Genomic DNA, 22557 nt, shown 5'->3' on the forward strand with positions numbered 1-22557 from the left:
AGAAATTGACGAAGCCATGCCCAAGATCACTCAACAGCAGCCACAGGAGCCGCAGCTGAGAAAAGAGCGAGAAGAAAAGGGAGATATAAATGTAATGTCATTCGACTTTGCTTAATGTGTTCGTTGTCCATATACCCTTTGAAGGAGGAGCTGTGCCTGAGATCTTTACAACGGCCTGGTGCTTGCGCTGTCGTCGCCTTTTCTTGGTTATTTTATTGTTGTTGCCATTGCTTTCATGGAAAGGGTTGTTTTCGCATTTCGTTACATCGACCTTTACGATGTGGTGATCCGATGTCCCTTTCGATGACAGGATCGAATACGACCCCGGAATGAACTTGTATGGGCAATCTGGTGACGCTAGTAGGTAGTCCACCCTCGTTCCGTATTTGAATGTCAAATTTTTGTTAGTGCTTTTTCTGGACCTTGTTGTTTTGCTATCGTTGTTTTGCCGTCGACAATGCTGCTGCTGTTCGGACTTCGATGACGAGCAACTCGCGTGTCGACGAGCTGCCATGGAAAAAAGTCCCACGTGTCGCTATTCAGTTTTATTTGTTTTGTATTCTCTCTCATAAATGACAAGCTTGTTTATTATTGTTGCGTTCATTTTCGTTTTGGTTAATTAAAAATGAAAAAAAAAAAAAAAAGAACCTGTTGGACCCTGGAACCTGTGACAGGGTAGGTTCCAGGTTCCAGATTCCGACGGGTAGGTTCTAGGTTTCACAGAATGAGGAACCTGTATCCGGTAGGTTCCGGGTTCCAAGCGGAACTGTAAGGAACCTGGAACCGCTCACCCCTAGTAACGCTTGCCCGAGAACAAAGTTCAGCTCCCAGTCTCGCTTTCTCTCAGTCCATCCCTCCGCTCACTCTCGGTTCTCTCTCCGCTTCACCCTTTGCTCCCTCTCTCGGATCTCACTCTCTCTGTTGCTCTCGCTATCTCCAGCCTCACCGGAAGAACTCGAGAACACAGTCGCCTCTCTTTCCTCTCTTATCTGGCTCGCTCCTTCTCTCTCTCGAGCTCGTCTTCTCACTCTCACCAGCTCTCTCTCTCTCTCTCTCTCTCTCTCTCTCTCTCTCTCTCTCTCTCTCTCGGTTGCTCTTCCTCGGCTGAACAAACCCAAGAAAACCAGAGAGACCCCCCCTTCCCTTTGCTGCCTTTCTCACGCATTTATCTCGTTTCTCTCCCTTTCTTCAAGGACAAGACCAGCTGGCTTCGTACCGCACGACATTCCTGGGCGAACGTTGAGCGTAGCCTCGCGTCCTCGCGTCCTTCGGCCAGCGACCCGCTCTCTGTTTTGTCCTGAAGCTGACGTCCAAGCGAGGGAAGGAGGAGGAAGGAGGAAGAAGAGCGAACTGGGCCGCGGAAGAAGAAAGGTCGGCCGCGCGGGGGGAATAGAAGGAACAGAAGCGGGCTGGGCCACAAGGGGGAAAAAGAAAGGGGAAAGGAGGGGCCGGGCAAAGGCTGGCCCCAGCCCGGCCAGGCTGCGTTTTTATTTTTTGTTAATTTTTTTCTATCCTTAATTTAAAATTTATTTTTTTAATTTTTAATACTAGTAATGCAAATGTTCCTAATGTCTATATGCAATGCAATTTAATGAAAACGTGATGCATTGCAATGAAAATTATTTACTTTTTTAATGAAAATCCGATGCATTTTAATGAAAATTGTTTACTTTACTTTTTATTTTTTTTTATTTTTAGAGACTAATCCCTAATTTTCTATACAACTAAGTCCTAAATAAAAAAAGGAAAATTTAGATGTCAAAAACAAACAGGAACATTTTTTTTTTTCATTTGATAGAACGATAGTAATCGATCAGTTCATTTATTAAGTGGTTCTACTACGGGAAAGAGATAACAATATTGCGCACAGATTTAACATAATTACGGGATAGTGATTGTAATATTAAAGTTGATAGTAAATAAGTGAAAATTGCTTCTTCTTCTTCTTTTTTGTGATATCAAATATTGAATGCTACGCAAGGACAAAGTTAGTGAGGTTCTAGTCAATGCATGTCGGTCCCATTGCTATAAACTATCAGATTGCTTTCTTTCTTTCATAACGTGTTACACCATCCAAGAAGCATGAACTCCTATTTTTCCTTTTATTTTTGTCAAAAGTGACATTATACAAGTTAATATTTGCTTTAATAGTCTATCTTTGTTACCAATTATGTTTTTTGTCAGTAGTGAAAAGCTTATATGGTGAAATATGCCATCTTTTTTTCTTTTCGTCTTTACAATTTATCAAAGCAACACTCGTGGAATATTAGCCTTGAAAATAAAATTGAATGCCAATGCCTCACTTGAAAGGATTTTGATTCAATTTAGAGTACATAACGTTCAAATCGATTCTTTTTTCAAGGAACTAAAATTGATTCCTAAAGAGTCAATTTGCCAAGAAAAGTCAAATCTGGAAACCACAAAGAAGTTTCTTTTCTAATAAACGTGAAAGATGCGCCATACATAATTCCAACACTGTGTTTTTGTCGCCTTGACTGCAAGGGCTGCAATTTTCACGTGAGACCCACTTTTTCTTCGCTGGACTTTGTATTCATGGTTGACTTGGAAATTTGCATCTATAGTCTTTGCATGGTGATGAAGTTAGCTAGGGTCTAGTTAAGATGCGTCAGTCCATCGCTAGAAACTATCATATTGCTTTATTTTTTTCATAACATGTTACACCATCCAAGAAGCACTTATTTCTTATTTTCCTTTTACTTTTGCCAAAAGCGGCATTATACAAGTTAATATTCTTGTCAATAGTCTATTTTTGTTACCAATTTCTATTTTTTTGTCAAAAATAAAAAAGCTTAGACGATGAGATACAACATCTTTTTCCTTTTCGTCTTCACAACTTAACGAAGTGACACTTATGAAATATTAGTCTTGAAAAGAAAATAGAACGTCAATGCCTCACTCGAAAGGATTTTGATTCAATCTGGAAAATTTAGAGAAGTTTATTTTTTAATCAATGTGAAAGCTATGCATAAAAAAATACCAACACCGTGTTTCGACACCTTGATTGCAAGGACTGCAATTTCCACGCGATACCCACTTTTTCTTCGCTGGACTTTGCTTTATTGGTTGACTTGGACATTTGTATGACCAGTGACTCCCAGCTCTTTTCATTCATATTACTGGGCCTCCATCATGTTATCAATTAGCAAAAACTTTCATTACATCAAATCAAATGATAGAGAGATGATTAAGTCTCTGAGCTCCATAAGCATGTTCAGTGTTTTGCTTTTCATATTGTATGTTCTGTTGCTATTAGGGACGAGTTATGGTACGAAGAAGAATCGTTTGTGCACCACTTCATCTTGCAACATCCTTCCGATATGCCCCCTAATTTTTCCCAAATGAAGCTGTACTCATACGCTGTACATGGGTTTATTCTCCGAGTAGGGGACATCAAGGATTCTTGCACCATGACCGTGATGGCTTTAGTACTGCATTATATCCCGGGTTAAGAAAATGATCGGTATAATCGTGCGAGCTCACCGTATAAGCACATACTGGTCTATTTTTGTGCCTGTGAATATTACACCTACAGTTTTTGCATGTGTCAAGCAACAATGAAGCAAGTGAATCTCTAATTGCTAGTCGCATCGATTGATCATTGATTGAGAAATTATCGTATTGCCTTTTTTGTTGAGATTGGTCTATTCATTCATTAAGTGGTTCAATTATGGAAAAAAGATGACGGTATTATTCATAAATCTAGCATAATTACAAGAGAGTGATCTTAATATTTAAGTGTAGTGAATAAGTAAACATCACGTTATTTTTGTGAATTCAAATATTGCGTCTATAGTCCTTGCGTGTGTCAATCCATGATGAAGCAATTGAGTTTCTAATCGAGGTGTGCAGGTCTCATTGCTAGTTGAGAATTTACCATATTGTTTTCTTTCTTTCATAAAGTTTCACATCATCCATGACCAAGAAGCGTCCTCTCCTTGTTGTCTTTCTATTTTTGCCAGAAGTGGCATTATACAAGTTAAAATCTATGTATCCATTAATTAACATGATCCTTTTTCTTGGTTACTAATTTTAGTTTTTCTCAAAAGTGAAAAATTTTATACGATGAAATATATCATCCTTTTCCTTTTTGTCTTCAAAATTTAACCGAGTGACATTTATGAAATATTTACCTTGAAAATAAAATAGAATGCCGGATAACTCATTTGAAAGGATTTGGAATGAGGTTAGGATACAAACATTAAAACAGAATCTTTTTAACGATACTAAAATAAATTTCTAGAGAGAATTAATTTGCCAAGAAAAATTAAATCTAGAAAATGCAGAGAAGTTTCCTCCCCAATGAATGTGAAAGCTGTCCATCACCAATTCCGAGACCATGTTTTAGCCAGGCTGTACTTTTTAATGATTTCCTTGCTAGACTTTGTTTTAGGGTTGACTTGGACATTTCGATGACCGATGACTCCCAACCCTTTATTAAGCATCCCTCACGTTACCAAGTGAGCTAAAACTTCCATTGCATCAGACCAAACGATAAAGAGATGATTATTTCTCGCAGCTCGATATTTATGCTCCATGTTTTACTTCTCATATTGCATGTTCTGCTATTGTTAGGGATGAGCTGCGATGCGAAGAAGAATCACTTGTGTGCCCCTTCGTCTTGCGGTGAGATTCGTAACATAAGTTATCCTTTTCGATTGAAAGGCGATCCAAAAAACTGCGGTAACTCTTTCTATGAGCTAGCTTGTGAAAATAACCGCACTGTTCTATATCTATATGCCAGCCGATATTATGTAAAGTCGATTCATTATAGTTACTATTTTAATAAAGATATATTCTATGGTAATATCACGGTGGTTGACGATGGACTGCAAAAGAATAATTGCTCATCCCTTCCTCGTTACTCATTGGCGTACTCCAACTTCAGTTTTGATGATCCATCCAACATTTTTGAAGTGGTCTCATCAGCGTCCGTGGCCTTCATGAAGTGCTCACAACCTATTACTTCTACTTCGTATATTGATACCAAACCTTGTATTGAGGGATACGCTGCCAGCACACCTCCTTATTTTTCCCCAACGAAGGTGTACTCATACGCTGTACTCGGATATCTACAAGTAGGGGATATCAAGGACTCTTGTACCGTAACCATGATGGCATTCGCATGGAAAGAAATCTCAGGGCGGAAAGAAAATCAGAATGGGAGCTTACCATACAAGGACCTCCACAACAAGATGGTCGAGGGATTCACTCTCTCCTATCCGCGCTACACTTCCTTGCAATTATACTTTCCATGTCACTTCTTAAGTTTTATTAACCGAAGGGGGTACTGCGGCTATAGTAACCGTAAGCGACGTTCCCTTAAGCTGTTCTTTCTTTTTTCTCTTCTTCCTCCTCCTCCTTTCCTTAAATGCTAGCTTCACTAAGAGATCAGATCAAAATTTACTTACCAAGTGACGTGGCAGGTTTTAATTGGGTATTTTTAATAAAATCCACACATTAAGACACTAGTTTCTTTAAAAACATAATAGAAAAAATTGCCACATCACTTAAGTAGAAAAGTTTAAATAGATTTCTTGGTAGGGTCGGCATGCACTGCTCTCGTTTATTTTACGAATCTTGGAGCTTTTCTGGATTTGACATTGTTACTTCATTTTTTGTTTGTGGAAAAATGGTTGATTTAATTGTTGCTCGTGTCCCTTGCACGGCTGTTATTGTTATGCGGTTGAAAAAACTGCACGCGTATTGAATGACGTTTGTAAATTAGAATTACGGGGAGCGAGACGTGAACTTATGAATCATTTGGTATATATAGGTGAACAAAAGCAAAATCGCTTTTCTTCAAGGAAAATGTCATGCTACGATAGCATGGATTCCCTAGGTGAATTGAATTAACTGTGATCTGAGCGCTGTCAAGGAGAGTAAATTATATTTATGTTTAACTGCTAAAATGATAAATTTAATTCTTCATTGATTGATCACCGACTCTAATTAATCTGTTGCAGGCACCCCTAATTTTGTGTGGACCAAGCATTGGTATGCGGAAATTGTAGGTTGGCGCCTCGCCTTTTTCTTGGGTATGACTGCTGGGCCTTTTCTCCTCACAACTATGATGATCTCAAGAAGCGCACTGATTAAAAACAATTATGTTTACAAAAAATTTATTGCACTGCGCTAATCTATGGACAATTTCTACGCAGCCAACTACGTCGCAGCAAGATTCATACTCGGAGCTCCATGTGTGTTGATACTTCTAATCTATAAGTGGATGAGAAGGCACCGGGCAATCGATGCAAACATCGAAGAATTCCTACAAGTTCACAACAACTTTTTGCCCATAAGGTACTCTTACTCGGATATCAAGAAGATTACAAAAAATTTCAAATGCAAATTAGGTGAGGGGGGATATGGCTCTGTGTATAGAGGAATCCTTAGAAGTGGCAATGAAGTTGCGGTTAAGATTTTGAACAAACCAGAATCTAATGGCCAAGATTTTATTAGCGAAGTGGCCACAATTGGAAGGATCCACCATGTCAATGTGGTGCAACTTGTTGGTTTTTGCTTCAATTACTCCAAACAAGCTCTGGTCTATGATTTCATGCCGAATGGCTCTTTGGATAAACACATTTCGAATAAGGATGGTGATGATCCTCTTGATTATAAGAAAATGCATGAGATCTCTCTTGGCATAGCTAGAGGGATAGAGTATCTACATCGGGGGTGTGATATGCAAATTCTACACTTTGATATCAAGCCGCACAACATTCTCCTAGTCCAAAGTTTCACTCCGAAAATTTCTGATTTTGGACTTGCAAGACTTTATCCCATCGGTCATAGCATAGTATCGTTGACTGCGGCAAGAGGAACCTTGGGTTATATGGCACCTGAGCTATTCTACAAAGACATTGGTGGCATTTCTTATAAAGCCGATGTTTACAGTTTTGGGATGATGTTGATGGAAATGGCTGGTAGAAGGAGAAATATAAATGCACATGCAGAGCATTCAAGTCAAATTTACTTTCCTTTGTGGATTTATGATCAACTCAGCAAAGAAAAGGAGGTTGAGAGGGTAGAAGTCATAGAAGAGGAAAGAGAAACAAGGAAGATGATCATCGTTGCGTTATGGTGCATACAGCTGAGCCCTAATGATCGGCCGTCAATGAGGAAAGTTCTAGATATGCTTGAAGGAGATATCGATAAACTGCAACTACCTCCAAAACCATTTTTGTATCCGATAGAGGCACTAATTGATGATGACAACAATGAGATAGAACTTGAAATGGTCTCATCTTCGTCAAGTGCTCCGATAATTTCTAGCAGTTACCAATTTGACCACGGCAATGAGTTTACAAAATCATGTATTGTGTGATTGTTCTCCTCTTGTAGAAATGAGATGCAAAATATAATTAATACTATCAGCATGTACCATCATTGATAATGTAATCTATGAAGCTTTTACATGTTTTTCATATAGCATCGGTGTTTTCTATTAGACTCATTATGTCCATGTTTTATAAATGACAATGAATGTTGTATGTCATTCGTTATAATTTTTGTTTTGTGTGAATCCTCTTGGCATAACAATGTAATTTTTCTTCATGGTAATGTTTGCATTTTGAGCAACGAATCTCTCTCGTTTCCATCTAAAGCTCTCACCCCCACCCTTCAACCCCCGCTCGATCAACCAGCTCGTCATCAGCTACATGCTCAAGCAATCTCTGACTTCGACCTAACCGATGAACGATTGTGGCTATCAATTGTTGCCTTTACGATGAATAGAAATTGAACATGTGATGTCATGTTAGAGGATGTGATGTATTACAAAAGCACAATATCTCAATGCAGTAAGAATTTGTGCATTCACTCGATGATAAGTCATGAGATGGTGCCTTACATTCTTCCGAACAAGTACTATATTCCTCATTGTTGTCCCCTGCACATGAGTTTTCTTGCTTAGCAAACATTCCTCCAGACACCGATGTTGATAAGGAACGCGCGATATCCACTTCACTCGGATATTGCAGACAGAGAACCCTGACCTGACCCCGAATTAGCAAGGTACTCCTGAATGGAAGCTACAAACAACGCCATTCATCAGGAGTAAGAATACATAGAGAAGTAGCAAAAGTGCATGCTGCTACTTAAACTTGGGTTGCCTCGCCAAGTACAACAGCAATTAACTTTTTCCGCATGGTCTTTTCAATTACTTTAGATGGTTTTTAAAGTATCTAGAAACAGATAAAGCAGGAAGGACCTTCCTAGTACAAGGTCAGAAATTGAAGGCTTTCAATGACTCTGAACAAGTCTCGGTTTGGAGAACACGAAATTGTTCGAGATCACTGCTGAAAGCTGACTCTCAAATAGCATATTAAAAGCTTTTTTCAGATTGTTGCACCACGAGTCGAATGCACTGATGGGTAAAAGAACAGAACCGCCATGTCTATGCAACTATGCTGACAAGTAATATTCCAAGCCAAACCTTTACATGAAGAGATTCTCCAGTGGGTAGTCCAAACCAAGTAAGATCGACGACGCAGAATGTCGAGCTAAGTGTTAAATATCATAAATACCTTCAGAGAAAGTAAGGGATAGGGTATGAATCCAAGTGGCCCAAGCTTCGAGCCATTAAAAGTCTGATTGGAAAGGTCCCCTGAAGTTTGCAGCCCGGTGGCGTCGGCAATGAGGTTCGAGAGATGAGAAATTGGTGCATGTGCAGCGTCTAATGCAGCATTTATTCTCATTCCTTGTTCTTCCAATGAAGGACAAGCAAGATTACCGCCAGGTACAAGATGTGGAGCAGACCTTACCACCTCTTCTGATCCAACAAAACCGACAGGAATGGCTAGTAGCTTGTCAGATTCAGCTCTGTTCATCAACATTTTAGATCCACAAGTGCAAGCACAGTTAGCATCACAACTCAAAGTTGAAACTACGTTGTTCGACTAGAATGCACACCGCAACTATCATGTTGTTATTGGTAGTATGTTCTACCAATGGTAGCAATTATGATCATCTAAACAGACGATTCCTATCAAAAGAATATTCAGGTCCTCTGAAGCATCACTTTCAAAAGAATATTCAGGTCCTCTGAAGCAACACTTTTGACGAGGCAAAAAAACAATTACGCCATGCCTCAGGCCATAAGCCATCGAAGGCACTTGCGCTCTCAAATGATGCATGTATTTAAACTAGTGTAGATGACAGAATTCGCCAAGTAAGATAGTGTGCACAAGCAGGTAATTTATATTAAGAATCCTATAAATGTAGGTGAGTAGCTTTCAGATTGAAATGAAAAGTTAAGCTAATCACTAGAGTAGGTACTATGTTCGACGCAATGGAGAAAAAGTAAACGATATGAGACAGAAACGTCTCAAGAATCGAGTTTCTTACTTATTCCTGCAGTTCATCACGCTCATTGGAGAATCATCCTGATGAGAAAGACTATTCATTGTGACAGGAAGCTGTGGAACTGTCTCTTCCAATTCCTTTGACATTTGTTCCTCTGCTGCACTATGAAAGGAAGGCAAGAACAATTGAAACCTCACATAAGTGTTCGCAGTACGACAACAGGACCCGTCTAGTGTACAGCAAAATTCATAGGCTGAACTTCAAGGTCTCCATAAACCGACTTCCAGAAGCAAACGATCATATACAGATGGCCTCACTTAGAAGAGCCCTCGATAACAGGCTCAAGGAGCTGAAAGAGATTCATGGAAAACCGTCCCCAAGTGAAAGGTGAATAGAGGACAATTCAGGCGTAAATTGCGTATCAATCCACTTGTGGAAGAACTGATTATTGATACGGCGATGCACTTAAGTTGAGGTCATGTGGCGCGGATTGCTCCCGGCCATCGTGAACTTCATATAGGTGCAAACTCTATGCAATGTCCCTTTGTTTCCCTCTATATCGAGCAAGCTTACAGTGCTAGATACGAAGAATCTTTGCTTATTTTTTAATTCTGCAACATTTTCACAACTACTCCGAGGACCAAAAACCAGCTCTCGGTGGAGTTTTCATGGTCATGCCATGTCTAGAGCTTCGGGATTCTCGTCTTGTTCCTCGTGTTTTCTTACATAGTTCTGTAGCTATTCGTGTAAAGACAGTGTTAAATTGATGTTGATTCGACATTTTCCATGTTTAGCATACTAACAGGCGAAGAACTACACGAGTGCTTTTAAATATCGTTGCTCATCCTGACCGTTTACTCATGACCATTACAATTTTCAGTTTGCCAGTGAGCCGAGATGAAAACTTTTCTCTACAAATGCCACTTGAGAATTTATTGAAAGATGATGGAACGACATGCTTGGCAAACGATAAAAAAAGGTTACTAACTAACCATCTTAGTGGTTTGTCTATGATATCATGTTTAGCATATAAGAAGACCAGCTGAAACATGTCTCCAAACTATCTGTTGCAGCAACGCTATGTGATTAGACACAAGTCATAAAGTGTGAACTTTATACTAGATATTGCATCTCTTTTGGAGATTTAAGTTCTTTAGATAAGTTTGGGACTTTGCCCTGTTTAAACTATGATCAGAATCAAGATGGAAGAGAGATGCTAATTAGTCAGGGGAAAATTACCAGAAAAAACTCATTGTACTTTTACCAATTCGGTCATTAAGGGCCTGTTTGGCAACGTGCCAAATAGTGTCGATTCTGATTTTGTGTTCCTAGAATCGGTTTGGGACGAGAATCGCATTTGGTAAAATTTTTGTTCCCGGGAACGATTTTGGACAATATTTGAGAATAAAAAAAATTTGATTATGCGTCCGAGAATCAAAAAAAGAATCAAAACGGTAAAACCCTCATTCTTTTCTTTCATCATCTTGGTTGCCGTCCGCTATCGCCCGCCGCCGTCCACCACCGCCCGCTGCCATCCGCCGCCGCCCGCCGGCCCGGCGAGCTCGCCGGAGGCTCGCCGAGCCGGGACGAGGTCCGACGAGCTCGCCGGTGACCAGGCCGGCCTCGCCTAGCCCGGCGAGGCCGGCTGGCCACCGGCGGGCTAGGCGAGCCTCGCCCAACCGGTGAGGCTCAGCCGACAAAGGCCGACCTCGCCGACCCTCGTCGGCGGTCGCGGGTCCAGCTGACCGGCCAAATGAAGAAGAAGAAGAATAGGAAAAATGGGGAAAAAAGGGAAAAAGAAAAGAAAAAAAAAAAAGTAAAGAAATTATATAAAATTTATTTAAAAATCAAAAGAAATTAATTTGGAACAGAATCAATTAATACGGTACCAAACGCAATTCTATTCCATAATAAAAAATTTTGAACAATTACCAAACGCGCTTTTTTACTCAGAATCAGTTCCCGGGAACAGAATAAAAAATAATCATTTTTAGTCAGAATCAGCTCCCAGGAACAGAATCATTACCAAACGCGCCCTAATCTTTCGGTAGTGCCAATTGAATTTTAAACATTTTCACATTTTGCAAATTAAGTTCATCTGGCCAATTTTGTTAGGAAATCTGCGCGTGGACATCGGTTATCTTACGTGGCACAAGCGACGCTAACGTGGAGAATCTTTAAAATATTTGAAACATTTTTTTGAATTTTTATGAACCTTTTTCTTTTCTTTTTCCATTTTTTTCTTTTCTTCTCTTTTCCTCCTTTACTTTTTCTCGCCATGTCCGGTGAGGGTCACTGTCTTCGCTAGTAGCTACGGGGGACCCGACAACTCTCAAAAGCCATAGTAAAAAAAAAAAAAAATTTAAAAATCCATTCTTTAAAAAAATTATAAGAATTTGCCAACATTTGTTACGCCCCGAACCCCGGGCACGCAACAACCCCTTCCTTAGTCGATTAACTTGCAACGTCCCAGGATGTGTCGCCGACCCATTCATTTTAATGCATATGTGGAAGCGAATAAATAATCCCCAAACAACACAAAGATGTGATAGAAAAGTAAAACCACAATTTCACAGACCAAAATAAGCCATTTATAAACATACAGGTTTATCTACAAAACTAGGCTGTCTATAAAAGACCAGCTCAACAAAAAAGGAACTGTCCTATGACCAACTAGTCAGATACATTCATCGATCCTTCATTCTCCACCTCCACAAACCCCGGAGCTTCAGGTCCTCCACAACTGCCATCTAAGGACCTGAAAATGTTGAGTCCACGACGGGGGTGATATATCAATCTTAGCGAGTTCACGCCCTAAACCCCAATTAGTACACCAACTCGACTCGGGGTATCTTCCTAGAACCACCCCACAAAACAAAGCAACGACTAACAGCCAACAAATCGATTCGCATCCAACCTTACCTGGTTGCCATACCCCGCACGTTAAATCTCAGCACAATACACGCAATGCTCATGGCCATGAGATGATGCAGTCATCAATTACATACAAGTCGCATCACAAGCGATCTCACTTGGCCATTGCCACACCCTGCACATTAACGATTCAAGTGTGCGTGCCACAAACAATATGATCCACTCATGCATTCCAATAAAATTCGGCCACACAATCACAATCTACCCGACACACAAAAATACGGTCATACAGACACAATTCCGCCACATAGGGCACAACACCGCCACACAGGCACAATCTACCCGACACACAGAAATACAGCCACACAGGCACAATTCCGCCACACAAGCACAACACTGCCACACAGGCACAATCTACCGCCACACAAGCACGATTACCGCAACACAGGCACGATCTACCCGACACACATCAGGTGACGGATTCAACTTAACGATCACGCAAACATACTACTACAACTCCCTTTTTATCTTTGGGCACTTAGTCAATGCACACACGATTGCATATACACTTACAATTCATTTTCTCCTTAAGGCGGTCCATTTCAGTGTCCCTCGAACAAACTGTTTTCCCCTTCTTTTTTTGTGAAAATTACTCGATTCATGTGGATGCCCATGCATTTACACATCCATTCACTTCATATGATTAAAATACATGAATTTAGACAACTTTTCGCATTCTGGATTAATAGTGCACGTGAACAGTGCGCATGAATAGTACTCTATGAACAGTGAATTTCCAGAATTAAATAATTAATAAATCATTAAAACAATAATTAAATTAAACAACCAATCAATTAAACTAAACATGCTTAATTAAAAACACATAAGCATCATTAAGCAAATAAAATAAGATTAAGATAAACTAATCTAATCCATCCATCTAACCACATATCTTAGGGCTAATACAACTTAATTAAATCTCCTAAACTAGAATTAACTTTAACTAAACCAACCCTAAGTAAGTTTAGGCACTAATCGAAGGATTATGAGCTAAACGCACCCGTTAAGCGGGCTGGAGACACGGACGCGGCGGCGACGACGGTGGCTACGCTCGAGAACCACTATCACGACGATCCAAGGCGGTCCTGGGGCTGAAACAGCAGCTACAAGCTCTGCCTCCCTCTGCAACTTTGAAAAACTAGTCACCAGAGGAGAAATAGAGCTGAACGAGCTTAGCCGAAGCTCTGGCGAGGGGATGGCTGGCAATCGGCGGCACCCAGGGGTCGAGGGGGACTTGCTGGTGGTTGGTATGGGTGGAGGCTGGGTCAAAATGGGAAGAAAAAGGCTGAAACGGGCAAAATAGGTGGAGCGGTGCAAGCGGGCGAGCTGCCAGACAATCCGGCGAGCGGCAACTTTTGGTCGATGAGCGGGTCGACCGGCGGCTCCGTTAAGCAAGTGGCTAGGTCCTCCTGAATGGTTTGGGCCTTCTGAGTGCGATGGTGGGTGGCACGAAGGCTAATTCTCACAGGAATGCAACTTTTAACTCGGGTTTTTGGAGAAAGGTCAGCTGGAGCAGATATAGGAAGAAAGGAAAACAGGGGAAGAAAAAGGTTGACGGTGGCGGCTCGGCTAGTCCGGCGGGTGTGCGACGATGAAGGGAAGCTGCTGCTCAATTTCCTGGTTTTCTCAAGCTCCAAAAGTGAACAACCATGGGGAAAGCAAGTCTCAAGGAGGAAGAAGGAGTGGGTTGCTGAAGGGGCCTCCACAAAGCCTTCAAAGTCTTCAATCTCATCCCCATTCACTCATCCTTTGCCCCCACCATCTCATCCTTGTCCTCAGCCACTTTCTCTCTCCCACAGCTTCCTTAAGAAGCCTCCCAAGTGTCCCAAATGTTGCACCCCACCATGGCCTACGAATTTACACATTTCCCTCTTCAATTCTATTCAATTCTTACTCAATTGAGCTCAAATCAAAGCCTATAAATCCAACCAAGATGCCCACATCACAAACCACATTTTTCCTTGCCCAAAGATCCCACTTGACGGTCAAAAGTGTGATAAAAAACGGTCCCTCGAAGTTCCCGGTCCAAAATGGCCTAACTTTGATTTTCCGCCAAAAATCTCGGGTTGCAAAAAAATCTTCAGATGATGCGTCGACATTCCTAAAATAAATTGTGACATGACAGAACTTTCAATTTCTAAAATCGGGTTTAAATTCGCGATTATTTTCAATCTGGCGCGATTTTAGCGATATCTAACCTACCGAGTAGCTTTCAGGAATTTTTAGTGCAATTGACTCGTGGTCAATTATTTTCGAGCCACAATATACACTTTTGACTCATTGACAACTTTCGATTGTTGTGAAAATCTCAAGGTTTCAAATACAGACACAGGGTACAAAAATGACAGAACAATCAGTCTAGTGCCGTTTAATGAGAATTTTGCAATCAGATGGAATCACCCACACATTGATCACAGATCTCAGTCAAATCAACCTATATCTCGATCTCTGGCTTTAATGACCCTTGCAGATTAGCATGGTCGAACAATCGATTCCTGATCGAATTCTTAAGTTTATTGCGTTAAAATCCCTTAACTGCTTCACCAAATAGACTAGTTATCTCATGAGTGATCAGCTCAGAGAAAAGAACTATAGGCGCATCGATGAAAAGCCCGATTTGTTCAATTGAAAACAGAACCTGGAATTCAAGATGTCACGACATTAGTATTGACCATCTTACGTAAGATAGCTGGCATTCACATCAATGATTTTTTTCTTAAAATTGGCCTAATAAACTCAGTTGGCAAAATGTGAAAAGGTTGAGGATTCAATTGAAGTAATTAACATATTTATGACTTAATTGGCTAAAGTGCAATAGATTTAGGACATTTTTGGAAATTTTCCCATTATTCATGATATCTACAAACAATGCCTCTGATTTAACACAATTCCAGCAATTAAGAGACTAATTATTTTTAACTGTTCACTTAAGAGGGCTTGATCGATGATGGTTACTCCTGGTCATTGCCGATTTTAAAAAGTCAAACGGTTACAAAAAGAATTACCATCCAAAGGCAATAGGACACTTACAAAATCAATGACGAAGAGAGAGCCAATCTTGTACCCTAAAATACAATAATGTATGTCTAGATTTTCAGCATACGCTGGCGAGATAATCTAGGATACTTTTCGTCAAGAGATTTTTCTGTTTAATGATTTGTCCAATCATCACTTAATAATTTATTCACGATATAGAAAATAATTAAAGGTATCAGCACGTGCTGAATAGACCACTTATTTCGACGAAAAAATTGTGTGCTCGTGTTCGTGTTCATGATTTATAGAAGGGAAATTTGCAACAAAAAGGGAAAAAAAATACAACATTTTAATAACTGACTATATCGCTATAGAAAAAAAAATGGACATGTGCAGTAAAAACGTCATTGGATGTGTCATGTGACCTACTAGCATAGCCCTTAAACAAGCGGCAGAAGTATCAAATATTAATGATCAATTATCTTTCTGTCTCATTAAAAAAAAAGTTTTTAAATTTATTTTTATTTTTAATGTCATATATTAGTGAATAGTGAGGTCCAAGAAAGATCAATTGAAGTAGCAGGCCCGCAATGATACATCAGCCAACAATGTCTATTATATAGAAAACCTATTTCTTTCTCTTTTCATTACACTTTTACTTATAATGCTCATTAAGGCTCCATTTAGAGATCACAGAAGGTATTTGTTAAGATGTCAGAAGTAGATTGCACTAACTTACCATTTTTCTTCTTTCCAATGCTAATTTCAAAACCGAAGAAAAAAGAATGAAGACATTGACTACTGTCACAAATGTTTAGAATTCATAATTACCAGACTTCGCAGCTTCTTCTTTTTTTTCCTTATTTGCTTTTTAAAGGTATTTCATTTGAAATCTTTGGGTCTTTTATCAATCACTTGATGTCCAACTTAACAAAAAAAATTCAATTTTCGAAATTTGCAATTTTATTCCAAGGACTTTTAATCTAAAACATTTCAACTTTCAATTAAATCTAAAGATACAAGATCGCATTCTCTTACCTCAACCTCTGCAAAGTCAACTTAAGATGTCGCCCTCGACAAAACTAATCTGAATCTTGCAGTTAAGATTACAAGCGGAAAGAAAAGGCATAAAATACTGAAAAAGAACTTGGCAGAGAACTTGGCAGAACCGCTTAGAATGCCTAGTTGAAACGTAAGAATTCAGTTCTGTCGTGTCGAAATCTATACAGATGTGAGGAAGCCATCACACCAGAACCCTCCCCTCTTCAACTCTAAACTGAAGAAGAAAAAAACAGAGAAGACAAGATGCACAAAACAATCGAAGATTTACATAGAGATTGACGAAGCCAGCATGCCCAAGTTCACTCAACAGCAGCAACAGGAGCAGCAGCTGAGAAAAGAGTGGAAAGAAAAGGGAGATATAAATGTAATGTCATTTGACTTTGCTTAATGTGTTCGTTGTCCATATACCCTTTGAAGGAGGAGCTGTGCCTGAGATCTTTACAACGGCCTGGTGCTTGCGCTGTCGTCGCCTTTTCTTGGTAATTTTATTGTTGTTGCCATTGCTTTCATGGGGAGGGTTGTTTTCGCATTTCGTTACGTCGACCTTTACGATGTGGTGATCCGATGTCCCTTTCGATGATAGGACCGAATACGACCCCGGAATGAACTTGTATGGGCAATCTGCTGACGCCAGTAGGTAGTCCACCCTCGTTCCGTATTTGCACGTCCCTTGCACACCTATAATAGAATAAACAATTTCAAATTACATATTCAAACAATAATCATTTGAAAAAAAGACTTTGGACTTCAATTTTTATACCACGGATTTTCACATCAAAGGTTGATATCGACAAAGTGATGACAACAACGGATGTACATATTCAACATGATCATCATGCTTCAAATGTTATGAATTTCCGTCCATTCAAGCCAATCATGTGATCATCGAGGAAGAGGAGCATCGTGCTCGAAAAGCACCTTAGATTAGCCATTTGATAGAGCGAAAAAGAAAAATCGAAAGATGGGAAAGCGAACAAGTGAGTCCTTACTTTGTCCTTTGGCAATGACGACCACGGACTCGCATTCTCCGGCAAAGTCCTTAGCATCTGTGTACTGCTTGCTCTTCAGAAACCTCATGACTTCAACCTTTGGGGTCGGTTTTCCCATCTCTTCATAGTACTTGTAACAAACACAGGTGCCCATGATTACAAAATCGCCGTAGCTTAAGCTATTTAGTAATCGAGTTTGATGTGCTAACGAATATCACATCAAACATGACAGAAATGTAAATACCTTGATGATGTCGGTCCACCGCTCTTGCGAGTAATCGGTCTCATCGAGAGAGTTGAGGCCACCGGCCAAGATGTGGGGGGAGTCGCTTGACTGGATGATGGCGTCGACTTGCTTCATCCGCCAGTTCTCGTCGAGATGATCCAGGTGGGTGCACTGGAAGTTCACTTCCCCAACATGGGGCACTTCTATTGTTGCCTTCAGAACGTTCCTGTGTAATAAAACATATCGAGTTGACGGCCAGTTCGATTCCTGGTCAATTTAATATGTCGATCAATTATATTTCAATCCACCCTTTTCTTCATTTTCTGAATTTCCGCGCAATGAAAGCACATAGTCCCTTCACTATCTAAGGCGTAGCTCAATTAATCGAATGCAAAAGTCTCAGAAATTGACTCCATGACGAGCAATTGCTTGCTGTCTCAAATAAGTTAATTCTATCTGGTCTGTCTCGCTTGAGAGAAATGTAGTTTTCGTTGAAGATGAGTAGTCCTTGTACAGTCTTCAGGTCAAGCATCTGATTTGGCAAATACATAAAATAAAGCAAAAGCAAAATCCTCCCCACGTTACTATCCTACCTACATACACCTTACCCTGTCCTCATTTAATGTACGCCATAGATCTTATCCTTCGTTTATCTTCTCAACTCCTCATTTAAATACTAAAGAGCGAAAATATATATATATAATTTAGCAGGTTCCTAAGCATTCTCTTGACTATATCAGCAATTAATACAGAATGATCTTCAACGCTGACTCTCATCAACCCACTAAATGCAACCAGAAATGAAAAAAGGAGGAATGGAAGAAGTCCAAGACAGTCTTTCATCACACACACTCGCACGAATTTCGAATAGTTATAACTGAAGATATTATTATTATTATTATTATTATTATTATTATTATTATTATTATTATTATTGATAAATGACAATTCTCTGGAGAACCCATATCTAAAATCATAGCAAGAAAAAAATGGGTTTTTTTTTTAATTTAATTTATATTTTAATTCTGACTGGCATTGCTCACAGCTGGGGTTGGGATCCTTGGAAAGGCCCACCATTGTTGTTGCAGATAGCTTTCCGTAAGTTGTGCAAAGGCAAACAGGCTGGAGGAGAAAAGCCATGGGGAATTCTTGAATTTTTGGTGGTAGGGTTCTCGTGAATAATATTCTAAATTCTTCCCAGATCAATTCTTGGACAACTCCATTCAGATAATTCCAAATAGAACAGTTAAAAAAGGGGGAAGGAAAAAAAAAAAACAAAATATAAACCAAGTAACAGCAAGATTTTCATCCACAAATTCTGATGGATAGACAACAGCTTATGTTTTTTTTGCTTCTTTTTTTTTTTGGTCTTGCAAATTTTTATTACATCCACCCTACCTTAATTTCAACGAAAATTTTGATTGTCCGAAGTGGATTTGCACTGTTATAGATGGTTCTACCAAAATTAATCTTTTTCACTTAGAAAAATGTAAGAAAAAATGATATAATATGCCCAGAGAGAATATTAATTATGACATGTTATTTTAACTTCACTTTCAAAGGTGGATGCCTCAATAAATAAATGAAAATATCTTTTAAAATTGGAAATCGCCTAGGAAGACCACTTGCTCAACGAGAAAGAGAGCATATCATCGTCACCATAATTACGAAAATGATAGCAAGAATAACAGGTAAAAAATATGTGAAAATAAATAAATAAATAAAATAAAACAAAATGACGGACCTGAAATCGGTGTCGTCGAATATCTTCTGGACCTTCCAGTGCTTGATCGGCCACCGGGAGAGGACGGCGTTGCCGTACTCCGGCGCCCAGCTCTCGGCGAACGCGTAGCTCATCCCCAGCGCCGCCGCCAGCTCCGACAGCGGCTTCATCTCCTCTCCTCCTCCGCCTTCACGTCCTGCAGCGCCACTATGTCCGCGTCCAGCTCCCGCAGAACCTCCACCACCGTCCTCGTGCTCCTGTACGCCTGCCGGCCGCCGCGGGGGTCGCCGCCGCTACCGCCGTTCTCGAGGCTCCCCCTCGCCGTCGCCGGAGCCTTCCCTTTGAAGATTCGACCGATCGACGCTGAGGCCAAGGACGAGGAGTGGGGAGATGGAGAAGGAGAACTCGGAGGTTCGAAGGCGGCGGCGGCGGCGGCGGTGGCGGCGGACGATTCGCTGAAGCTCAGGTTCCGCCGGCTGCGGAGGAGGGAGATTTCGTTGTCCGGCAGGTTGATGGAGACCCGGAGCTTCGATCTCGCGAACTTCTGCTGCTTCGTCAGGTGATCCTGGCCGTTGAGCGGGTGCAGGGGAGACTGCTTGAGTATGCCCCGCGGGCGGTCCAGATTGGCCGACTTGGCGCGGAGGCCGCCGACGACGGCTCCCTCGCTGTCGAAGTCGAGGCTCGACGACTTCTCCAGCTTCGGGACGGCGGGGGCCATGGAGAAGAGCGCGGCGTTGAATGTCGCGATGCGGATCGACCCGGGCGGCCTCGAGTCGTTCGGGTGGACGGTGGACGAGGATCCGTTCGCGGCGGGCGGGTGCGGGTGCGGGTGCGGGCGCGGGCTGGCGGTGCCGCGGTCGGAGGGGGATTTGCCGAATTGCTTGACGACGACGACCTTGGAGTCGGAGGAGCGGCGGTGACGGAAGGGCCACCGGAGGCGGCGGCAGAGGCGGCGGAGCTTGGAGTTGAGGAGGCTCAGCATTTTTCTGGGGCGCAGGACGGGGAGTCTTACATTGGCAATGCTAGAGTGATGGTGGGCATGAATGGGTAGTAGTCAAGCACTATCTTGGGGTGTCATGTGTAAAAGGGCAGTGGAAAGTTTTATGCTATGGTGGTGGCCTGGTGGAGGCATTTGATGTAGGGGGAGAAAAAGAAAAGATAGAAAGTTTATATTGTTTTTTATTTTTAGTCACATGTGACGTAAAAAATTAATGATAACGCGAAGAAACCAAATAGGGATTTGTGAGCTGATTTGATTATAACTTTTTAATCATCATGGAAGAAGATAAAACCTTTGGCCTGCAATAGAGAACCGCAGGTATATATCCTAGGTGTCAACAAGCATGGTACATTACGCCAACTATTTACTTTACACTTTTGTGAAAATACACAATCTCATTTCCTTGAAATTAATCGATCCTCATGTTCTTATTCTCTCGCTCCCGCTCGATCTGTCATGATTGCCGCTCAACATTCAAAATAATTCTTTATAAAGTCACGCCACATTTGATAGCCTCACGTTAAACGTACGATTTATAGAACACAAGCATTCCAGACTTAGACTTATAGATATAAATCGTGCGACCTTAAGATATAAAATATGGCTAATTTATTTGAAAAATATCAGCTTTGCAATTTTATTGCATCATTTCGAAAGTCCTCATAATTGTAGGGGGAAGGAGGGGGGGAGCACCGCTGGGTCCAAATGCCTTCCTTGGCGGAGAGGGAGGGGAACTTTGAAGAGAGGTTGGTCTTCCGAGAAATGGGTTCGCGACACGTGGCGGAGAGGTAGGGGGCTAGAGAGAGAGATGCCAACTACTCCACACAGAAAGAGAGAGAAAGAGAGAGAGAGAGAGAGAGAGAGGGGAGTTTCCTGGGAGGAGAGTACAGAAATTGTCGTTTTGGGGGGAATAAAGAAATTGCAGAGGAGACGCCTCCAACAACTCCAGTCCAGCCAATATGAATTTCTTATTTTCGACGCCACGTCACCTGAAATCCGGCGTACTTAACTCCCATGCATTGTCCCCAATTTCAACCCCCTCTTTTATTTATTTTTGATTTTTTACTTTCTTTTTTTATTTTTTCAGGGCTGAGAAGATCACGCCTTTCTTTATTAGGGCCAAACTGAGATTTTCCGGTTCAAATGGCGAGTTAGGTCCGATGCGCTGTACGGATGATTTGTGTTGGCGTGGCCCCCCTCATCAGTCTCTTTCCACACGGAACCAGAGGGCTGATCAAATCGCCACGCGTTCGATTTGGCTTAGCTTAAGTCGCGACTTCTTGATCGAAAAAACCTTTAATCAACAACAAAATTACCATTGCTCAATTAAATTAGGCAATCTAGCCGGTTATCAAAACGTTGGCCATGACGCAGCCTTCTTCTCTTTATTTTCCTCATGTTACCAAAGTACAATTTACTATGGTTCTTTATTTTAGTAAGGTCCATGTTAAGACCATCTACTATCTAAACGAAAGGATCACGAGAGCTCACATAGAAGATTATGATTTCTGCATTAATGGCTTGTGTAAAGGCGTGATCTCAAAAGAATGATTTCCCTTTATCTTTCCCCTGCTTTTGGCTATTCAATTGGAGATAACATTCCCTTTTACAACGTTTTTCCCTCATCCTTAAGGGGTAAGTTTGAGAAAACTTTCCAAATAAATTTTGGGCATGGAAGGACTTTTTGAGTGGAAGCAATTTGACCTCTCCGGTGGCCATGTTTCTTTGAGAAACCGAAAGTGCTAAGATGAGAAAAGGATTCCCGAGTTGATGATATATAAATCGTTGAATGGCTCCCGACTTGGTTTTCGTAGTTCTTAGGGTTTGGGATTGGCGTGCTGAGCTTCGTAAGCTCTTTAGCAACTTTCCCTGCCAAGTGGTTTCTCCTCCGTAAGTTTTGGCAATGAAACTAGGAGAGATTAAAAAACAAGAGAATTAAAATAATAGAAAAGTAGAAGGGCCCAAATGACATCATGAGGTGCGTTCATTGGGTGAATAAAAAATGTTATCTTAGACGTCAAAAGGTTGACAAATCAATATAAATAAATATACACATGCAAAAACCGTACATAAGTCCATAAATAAGACTAGGTATTAATTGATTAAATGATTAATTGATTAATTGATTAATTTAAAAAAGGAAAATGATAGAATAGTGAGGATTAGGTGATCTATGATTCGGCTATTATTGGCTCATGATGGTGGTGACCTCTAGGGCTGTGTGTAGCTGGATTAGGCTTTTTTTTCTTCTTCTTTTTGAGGTCTTTTTGGGCTAGATGACAGCTCTTGTACATATTTGGGGATGGTCCTACTTGGATAG

At 40.9% G+C, this 22557-nt stretch overlaps 1 protein-coding gene and 1 non-coding gene across 2 annotated transcripts; one reads left to right on the forward strand and one right to left on the reverse strand.

The window, feature by feature from the left end:
- The first annotated feature begins 5129 nt into the window (after positions 1–5129).
- On the forward strand, positions 5130–7485 carry LOC108954368 (rust resistance kinase Lr10-like). Its single transcript, XM_039299684.1, has 3 exons — positions 5130–5325; positions 5985–6056; positions 6180–7485. The coding sequence occupies exons 1-3, from the start codon at positions 5130–5132 to the stop codon at positions 7346–7348; spliced, it is 1437 nt and encodes a 478-aa protein (XP_039155618.1). The 3' UTR covers positions 7349–7485.
- An 8806-nt stretch (positions 7486–16291) lies between these two features.
- On the reverse strand, positions 16292–20339 carry LOC104457041. Its single transcript, XR_005545490.1, has 4 exons — positions 19259–20339; positions 17533–17740; positions 17289–17418; positions 16292–16977 (listed from the first exon to the last, which is right to left on the reverse strand). It is a non-coding gene; the product is annotated as an uncharacterized LOC104457041 (transcript).
- Positions 20340–22557: the final 2218 nt, after the last annotated feature.

This window comes from Eucalyptus grandis, chromosome 8 (genome assembly GCF_016545825.1).
Source record: "Eucalyptus grandis isolate ANBG69807.140 chromosome 8, ASM1654582v1, whole genome shotgun sequence".
Taxonomy (NCBI): Eukaryota; Viridiplantae; Streptophyta; class Magnoliopsida; order Myrtales; family Myrtaceae; genus Eucalyptus; species Eucalyptus grandis.